Source organism: Panthera onca, chromosome A2 (genome assembly GCF_046562875.1).
Source record: "Panthera onca isolate mPanOnc1 chromosome A2, mPanOnc1 haplotype 2, whole genome shotgun sequence".
Taxonomy (NCBI): domain Eukaryota; kingdom Metazoa; phylum Chordata; class Mammalia; order Carnivora; family Felidae; genus Panthera; species Panthera onca.
In genome coordinates, this window is record NC_138340.1 from 163,780,317 (window position 1) to 163,789,207 (window position 8,891).

An 8,891-nucleotide genomic window follows, 5' to 3' on the forward strand; every position below is an offset into this window, starting at 1 on the left:
CAGCTGTCCCCTGGAGGCCAAGCCGGGCCCGGGAAGAGCCGACCCCTTCCTCTGTCCCAGCTGCATACGCTGTGCAGTGGGGTCTCTAAGGATCCCCGTGGGTAAGCCTCAGGGACACAGCTTGACAGCCACAAGGCTCCTCTGCCCCGTTAGAGGAAGATCACAGTCAGTTCACCAAGCAAATTAAGGACTCGGCCTCAGCTCTTGACGGCTCTGCGCCTCATGGGCCTTGATTTGCCCTAGATTTTAAAAGACCTTGACGACAATTTGACCTCTGGTTTGGCATCATGGGGTTTCAAGACGGTTTGGGCCACCGTCTTGAAAGAGGCAGGAGACAAGTGGTGTTTTCGCGTGCCATCATATTCACTGTTCTGGGTCAAAGGGAGGGTGGCTGGAGAGGAATGCGGAAACAGAGCTGGATTCTAACCCAGCTCTGTAGGGACAGCTGCCCTGTTTAGTAACCAGGGTCGCCCCCATAAAAGTAAAACGGTGCTCAGAAACAGAACGTCGTTGGCAGTGAGCTGAACAAATCAAAAGGGAAAAATGGGAAAAGTAAAAGAAAACAGGGAAACAGCCTCATGGAAAAGCACATGTATTTGTCTGAATGGTTTGAGAAGATACAAACCGATTTAGAAGTTATGGGATGGGGGCGCCTGGGTGGCTCAGTCGGTCGAGCGTCCGACTTCGGCTCAGGTCATGATCTCACGGTTCGTGGGTTTGAGCCCCGTGTCGGGGTCTGTGCTGACAGCTCGGAGCCTAGAGCCTGCTTCAATTTCTGTCTCCCTCTCTCTCTGCCCCTCCCTCTCTTGCACTCCGTTTCTCTCTCTCTCTCTCAAAAATAAACATTAAAGGGGCGCCTGGGTGGCTCAGTTGGTCGAGCCTCTGACTTCGGCTCAGGTCATGATCTCGCGGTTTGTGAGTTCGAGCCCCGCGTCGGGGTCTGTGCCGACAGCTCGGAGCCTGGAGCCTGCTTCAGATTCCGTGTCTCCCTCTCTCTCTCTGTGCCCCTCCCCCACTCATGCTCTGTCTTCCTCTGTCTCTCTCTGTCTCAGAAATAAACATTTAAAAAATTTAAAAAAAAATTAAAAAAAATTAGAAGTTATGGGATGAGGTCTGAGCGGGTGAGAAGGTAAGGGCCAAGTGCTTCCATGCTCCTTCAGTCCATCTGGGGGTTAGGAACCTCAGAAGTCCTACCTCTGGCTGGACGTTAGCAGTAGAATATAGCTCTGCTGGGTTTCACCCCAGGAGGAGGCCAGCTCAAAGCAAGCAGGGCAGGGGAGTACTTGCAAAGCAACGAAAACCCTAACAAGACGTGTGGGAAGACAGGATACTGAGCATTCGAGCCATATTGGGTGGCTGCTTCTGTCTTTGCTACCTGAGTACTAGAGATGTCCGCTTGCTGAAATCATGCTCCATGACATCCATAGTTGCAGAGGTCATCAGAGCCTGGTTTGCTCAAGGGTCTCGAACCCCTCCACAGATGGGGTACTAGGACCCAGTGAGCACCAGCAGCAGAGGCTGGGCTCTCACGTTCCATTTCCACCTGTCATCCAACCATGGGATGGGGGCGGGGTGTGCATGTTCTCAGCGGGGCCACCTGTGAAGTGGGGTGGGGGGATGAGATAAGGGTGTATCCCAGCCCGAGGGCACACCCCAGGGCACAGAACGGTGACTCAGCAAATCCCTTAGTTTTGTGCATGCTCTGCTTATATCGCTAAGGGAACTGGTCCCTGGAGATGTGTGCACAAGCCACAGGGCAGAGCCCACAAGGAAGGGGACTTCTTTATCCATACTCTTCCCGCCCATTCCCTCCACAGGCTCAGGGCCCGACTGTGCCTTCCTGACATTCAGCCAACGTGCTATGCCCATGCTTCAGGAAGCCCACTCCCCAGTCAGCCACACTCACACCCTGAAAGCTGTGGAGGGGTACCCCGCCCTCATTTATAAACCCTGGAGCCACAGGACAGTTCTGGAGACTCCATCACTGGGGAGCTTCGCCTGAAGCTTGAGTGTCCTGATATCATACTCTGGGCCCTAGAAGAGCCTACACTCAGGGCGTCCAAGATGCACCATAGGGCAGAATCAAGAAGCATTCCATTGTGCCCTGACAGGCTGGCCCGCACTGGGCTACCCTGGCTGGGGGTGGATGTGGGCTTCCATATTTATTTGGGAGCCAGAAGTATCTTACCATTGTTCAAGAGTCAGTAGCCAAGGACATCTCTTCCCAATGACAACTGGAAAAGTATACATGACAGATGAAGATGGATGGATGGATGTATAGCTGATAGATAAATAGATAGATAGATAGATAGATAGATAGATAGATAGATAGGCAGATACATAAGTAGATGGATGGGTGGATGGACAGATGGATGAATGGATACCTAAACAGACAGGTAGAAAGAATAACTCACAGGGGTAGAAGAAAGAGATCAGTACTAACACTGGGGAAGTTGAAAAACAATTATTTTAATATTTACACCACTGTAAGCATAAGACACACCTGGAGAACTTATCAGAAACACGGAACCATGGTCCCACTCCTCAGAGATTCTGATTCAGTAGGTCTGGGCTGTTACTCAGGATTTTATGTAGTAAACAAACAATGGGTGTTTGTACTTAAGCTGGTCCAGGAACCACAGAAAACCCTGCCTGAAACCCCTACTCAACAAATCTTGTTCAAGGGGTACAAACTGACCAAGGCCAAGGCCAAGAACAAAAGCGATACCCTCCCTGTACTGCATGGCATCCCTTGCCTTTCACTGAGGCTCAGGCTGTGGTATTTTAGTGATGTGACAGGTAGCCAGCACTCTAGGCACTCGGTCCTCCACGCCCCGGGGGGCGGGGGCGGGCAGAAGGGCGGCTCTGGTCCCGCCTGCGTCCAGCCCATGCCCCACCCCCCTTCTGGGGTCCCTGAACAGAGTGGAAGTGGTTGGATGGAGGCTATTGGTCACATGCAAGTCACAGGCGCATCCCCCGTGTAGAAGGCGCTGGGCCTCAAGCAGTGTCAGGCTTCCCTCCACGGGCAAAGCCATCACGAGTGACCGGCCTGCCCGAGCCAAGTGCTGTGTTCACAACCTTCTGCAACCAGCCAGCTACTCTTGGCTCTAGTTTTAGTGTGTCTCCAGCGACCATGAAGGATTTCTGGAGCACCTCTCCCGGGAGGCCCAGGGACCCTTGCCTTCCATTGGCGGTAAATACCGGGCCCCTGGAGCCTGAGCTCCTGCAGGCCTGCCTCGGTGTCCCCTCAGTCTCCTGCAGAGTCCTTCTCTCTGAAGCCCTTCCCTCCCCCATGGCCTCCTGCTCTATCACTGGCTTCTAAACAGTTCCAAAGACCCACAGTATGCCGGTCCACAGTTATCAATTTAAAAAGGTCTGGGACATATGAATTTCAGCATTAATAGAGAAGCTGCTTCTTCTGGTACCAAAAAAAAAAAAAAAAAAAAAAGAATATACCTTCTCCAGACAACAGTTTCTCTGGCAAAATTCTGGCAGAATGCCACACACGGCTAGGCTTCCAAGGAGTTACTTTCCAAAACCATTCCCACCCCCTTCATTATTATTCCTGCTTTACACTGGGGAGGAAGGTTGAGGGAAGAGAACCAGGGCAAGGTGCCAACCCACCACGATTCTAAACATGGCGCCCATCTCGTTCCTTTACAGGCCCCGGGCAACCCCCAGAGGAGTCCGAACTCCCGCTTCCCCTTCCTCTCCTCTCTCCCACCTTCCCCTTTGCCAGAAAGGGGTGAGCCCGGCCACCTAAGGAAGGGACTAAATCCAAGCCGGGCTTCATCCTCCATCAGGCCCAAGGGCCATTCTCCCTTCATCGCGTTCAGTTCATCAGTTACTATAGTTCGTGATTCCAGGTCTCTGTTACCTGCTATAACCCATAGGCCCTAGGGCAACCTCGGAAATGGATCCCCCATTCTGGTGTCTCAGGGCACAGCAGGTGCTATTGGTAGCAAGGAGAGTAAAGACGGTAAGATAATCAGAGCCTGGGAGGGAGGTTCACCGTGACTGCAACACCCCGACACCCCAGGTCATGGTTCTGTTCATGCACCAGATACGGGGGGAAAGACTGGGGCTGATCATGTCCAAAAGGGACTCAATCCAATTCAGTGCACAGACAAGCTGTGTGGACACACTAGGGACCTCACGAGGGCTCTTTCCTGAGGGTGCACTGGACCAGTGAGAGCTGCCCGGAAAGATACAGGACACCCAACCTGGGATTTCAGACAACGATGGATGATATTTTCAGCACAAGTTCATCCCAAATGGCGCATGGGACATTCACGTACTAAAAAGTTATTCCTTGTTTATCCAAAATTTTTATTTGCTAAATCTGGCAAGCTTACTTCAGGGCCCTCCTTGATGGGGCCTCACTCCGTTTCTGATTCCCACACCCTTTCTTCCATGAGAAGGGGCTCTTTGCTGTACCCGGAAGCCATCATCCAACCCCCAACTCACGGAGGTGCTCCAGCTGGTTTGCTGGTGGGAGTAATCCAGGCTTCTCACACGTGGCTCTGTCCTGCCTACCACCTCTGGGTCTGATGTCTCTCGGAACACGTCAGTACGCTGTCCCCTCTCCCTCTCTCCCCTCTGAAAGCAGTGGCTGCCAGCACGGGTCATCGGATGCCCTTGGGTCATGTGCCAGCATCTGTCTGAATGCCATATTTCCCCAACTAGAGTATGACTCTCACCAACCCGGTGCAGCGGTCAACAGGCAATTACTAGATGGTCAACGAGAAGAAGCTCGCCGCCCCCCCCCCCCCCCCCCGCCCCGGTCCCACCAGCAAATACAAGTCCTATAAGGAAGGAGACAGAGACCCTCTCTTTCACCCCTGATCTCGCCATCAACCAGCGCACTAGACACATGTGTGGGACAACTGAGTGAAAAGCACTTCTGGTATGGGATGGATCATGCCAAGAAGGTTGTGGAAAGCAGCCAAAATCACGTCCAGCAGCAAGAAGGGTGGTCAGAGGATTCCAGCTACACCGTGGCCTTCCCACTTTCACAGCGTGGCCCCTCAAGTCTTTTTCTGGGTTCCGGACTTTGTCCCGCACTCACCACCAGCACCGCCCCTCCAGCAGCCCCAACACCACATCTGGAACCGTCCTCACCAGTCCGCCTCGGTACAATATGGCCTGACACTGGGCAGTGTCATTTTCTTCTCTCTAGGCCTCTCTTTTTAAAACCAGTTGCCCTGATGCAGATGTGACAACCATACATTCATACCACACTATTTACGTTCGCAAGAGCTTTCCCGTGAATTGTTTTATTTCAACGTCGCTATAAGGCGGGAGTGTACGCACACACGGAAGGGAAAGGGGGGGACTTTGTTCAACAAACACTGAAGGAAAGTGCCTAACGGGGTTCGCAGAGGGGAAGTGAGAGGCCAGCAGCCCCTCCCCAGCCCTGCCCTGTCGGAGGCAGTCCTCAGAGGGTGGGACTCCCCTCGCACTCCCACCCGGTGCCCAGAACCGGTCATCCCCCGAGAGAGAACTAAACGTCCCCAGGGAGAGAACCAACATTCTTCACGGAGCCCACCGCTCTGTGTGTATGTTTGTGCCTGTGTGCGTGCGTGCGTGCGTCCGTCCGTCCGTCCATGTATCCGGACAAACATCTACTTGGCTGGTGGAGGTCAGGGGCGTGACCCAGTTGGGGGTTTCTCTCGAGTGCCCGTAGGGGCTGCGCCGCACGCCCCACCACCTGACTTCCCGATGGGGACGCTGGGGAAGGCCGCGGCTCCCCTGGGTAGCCAAAACCCAGGGTGGGCGCACGCCCCCTCCCGGCGCTCCCTCCAGTTGGACAGAGTCGAGCCGCAGACCGATCGAAGTCGCCAAAGTCCGGGCGGGGCTGCCGGCGTGGCCGGGGCTGAAGTTCGTGGCAGCTCCGCACGCGTTAAGGAGTCCCGAACCCCCAAATGCCCGAAATGTGCTCCCGGGGACAGGCACAAGGAATGGCTGCAGAGGAACCCCCCCCCCCCCGCCGGCGCCCCGGGCCCAGGCACACCCCGAGGGGAACTGGGAAGGGGGAAGGTCCGTTTCGGGGCGCAGCTACACAGCCACACACATCCCCCCCACCCCCCCGCCTCCCGCGCGCTGTCCCCGCCCACTGCCCCGCCCCTCCGGCCCCGGCAGCCGCGCGCGGCTCCACCTCCGCGGAGCGCAGTCCACACCGTCCTTTTTCAACAAAACAACACTACGCGCCGCCCCCCAGCACCCGCACCAGGCGGGATCCGGGGCTACGCCCAGCCCGCCACCGGCCGCCCCGCGCGCCCCCTCCCGTGCCGCCGCCGCTGACGGTCGCCGAGACAGATGGAGCCCGGGATCGGCGGCTCAGCTCGACCCCGCGCCGCCACCCATCCCCGGGCGGCCCAAAGTGACAGGAGGGGCACGCACGACGCGCGCGGGGCGTCCCGCGTTAACCGCTTCGGCGCCGGGGTAGACGACCGGGCGAGGGTGGGGAGCCGGGCACCGCGCTGCTGGCACTCACCGGGATGTGCACTCGCAGCGAACGCCTCTTCTGGCTGGGATTTTTTTTGCCGCTGCTCTCGCCGGGGCTGGAAACCTCTTTCTTCTTCTTGGTGTCCATGGCCGAGCTTCCCATAACTTTAACCAGAAGTTAATTCCGGGTAACTCGTTCCTGCAATTCGGTCCTCTCGTTCCTCGCCCGGCCCCTGCCGTCGGCCTCGAGCCGCGCGCTCTTGATGATTAGCCTTCCACCCCGGAGACACCGCGTGGGGACTTCCGCGGGGAGGGAAGGTGGCGCAGGTACCTGGGGCCGCCGCCACCGGGGAGGATGGCGGTCGGCGTGTGCGCTGAGTTCACGTGTCCTCTTCCTCTTTACGGGCTCATCGATGCAAAATCAAAGCCAAAGTCTGTCCTGGTTCTTGGTCTCTCTCCGGGTTACGCGTGGCAGAGGTCTCCCTCTGGGTGACAAAGTTTTCTTCCTTTTGCAAAGCGAAGCAACATTGTCCACCCTGTCAGCTCCTCCCACAGGTTCCCAGAGGTGATCTGAAAGGCAGGTGCAGGGAAAGACGGTACTTTGGAAAACAACCCTCCCGTGCCTGCGCCGAAGCGGACAATCTGGCGAGAGTGGGACAGTGTGTGTGTAAATATAATCCTGGGCCGCAGAATGAACCAGCCGCGAGCCTGGAACTCGGCCCGTCCCCCTTCTGGGCGAGATGGGGCGGGGGGGGGGGGGGGAGGAGGAGGAGGCGCAAACGCGAACGCCCCGGCAATTGGGCTCCCCGCTCGGCTGCGCGCCGAAGTTCGGGCGGCGGCTCGGCTGGCGCGGCCCTGCCAGCCGGAGGGCGCGCCCGCTGCGTCCCACCGCCGCGCCGCGTCCCGGGGACAGGGAGCCGGCGGCGAGGGGCGGCGCGGCCCGGCAGGCTGGGCGAGCGCGGGGCGGTGGAAGGCCGCGTGCACTGAACAGGAAGTGCACGGCGCACGCCGCTCGCCCGCTCCCCGTGCCGCCCCCGGGTCGCCGCACGTTGTCGCCTGCCCGGCGGGCGGGGTCTCCCGGCCGCGGCGGCGCGGGACCGGCCTGGAGCTGATTTGCGCAGCATCTCGTCCCCCGGGGTCTGGCTCCTGGCCCGAGCCCCCTGCGACGCCGCCGCGCCCTGCCGGGCCACCCCGCAGCGGCGGAAGCCGGGGCTTGCGGCGGGACGCGCACTGACCCGCACTTGCTTCCGGGAAAACCGCGGCCCCGGGCCCCTCCCCACCCGGCGTGCGGACCCGCAGGCGCCCGGAGAGCGGTCGGGGTTACCGGGGAGCGGGGTTCACACCCCACCCCACCCGCCTGACACCCGGCTTTTCTCGGCTGCGCCGAGGGGTGCGCAGTGGGGCGGCGGTAAGTGCGGGCGCAGGAGCCGCAGCCCCGCGCCGCCCCAAACGCGGACTTGCTGGGACTGCGGAAATCAACGGGGGCGGAAATCGCGGGCGAGGCTTCCACGTGCCCCTGCGTTGCCGCCGTAGCACGGCCGGTAGCGGAGGGCCGGGGGCGTCCGTGGTGGCGTGGACCCTTCCGAGGGCCACAGGATGGCGCGACCTCGGCCCCCGGCCGCAAGAGGGGTGAATGCTGGGTAGGGAGCCGCCTCCCTTCTGGCTCTGGGTTCTGAGGACGAAGGGACTCCCAAAGTCACTCCAGCGCCTTGAATGCTGACGTCAGCTCCATCTCTCCCCGCAATCAGAAAATCAGGTTTACCCAGAGGAAGAAGGTGAGGACGCAGCCTCAACTCCTGTCCGGATGCGGATGCGGAGATTCGCCGAGTGCCCCCTCCCCCCCCTCAGAGGAGGAGGAGGAGGAATTAGCCCGCTTCAGGGACCCCCTTAGGTGGCGCTTCCCACCCAGCCAGAAGCCCCGTGTTTCAGCCATCTTTCCTATTTTCCTTCCCATCCACGTTCCATCATCTGGTCTAAAATCCCCTGCAGTCTGGGGGGTTCCTTGGTTCAAGGGTTTGTTGTTTTTTTGTTTTTTGTTTTTTTTTTTTTTAATCTTCCTTCTCTTTCTCCCCTGCTAGTCTAGAACGAAGCCAGACTGGAAAATCCTAGAGCACGGCTTGCTTGACCGAAGGTTGAGCGTTCTGGAGCCCACTAGTCTGGGTTCAAAAACCCGGTGGCCATCCCGGGCCCACAGGTGTGGAATTTCAGGCTTTGACCTTTTTCTGACTGGTTGGTGGGGGACACCTAAGACCTCATCATTCCCCTAAACGCTAGAAACCCTGGTTAGTAGTTGAAAAGGAAGAGGGGGCTTTACCTTTGCGACCAAGGGAGCCCACCCTTACCCACTCAAAATTACTCCCCAACTGTCACTTAAATTTCACCCCTTTTGCTTAAAGTTTTAATCCCTGTCGCGGTAATAATTTGCCAGGCCGTGCAAGTCACTC

General features: G+C 58.1%; 1 protein-coding gene across 3 annotated transcripts in view; it reads right to left on the reverse strand.

The window, feature by feature from the left end:
- Positions 1-7,108, reverse strand: part of PRKAG2 (protein kinase AMP-activated non-catalytic subunit gamma 2) — a 256,695-nt gene extending 249,587 nt beyond the window's left edge. Inside the window, exon 1 of one of the 3 annotated variants that reach the window (XM_078437362.2) lies at positions 6,497-7,108. In XM_078437362.2, coding sequence (XP_078293488.1) covers positions 6,497-6,610 — 114 coding nt within the window. In that variant the 5' untranslated portion in view covers positions 6,611-7,108. The remainder of the gene's footprint in view (positions 1-6,496) is intronic. The other 2 variants (XM_078437360.2, XM_078437357.2) reach the window with 2 other exon arrangements.
- Positions 7,109-8,891: the final 1,783 nt, after the last annotated feature.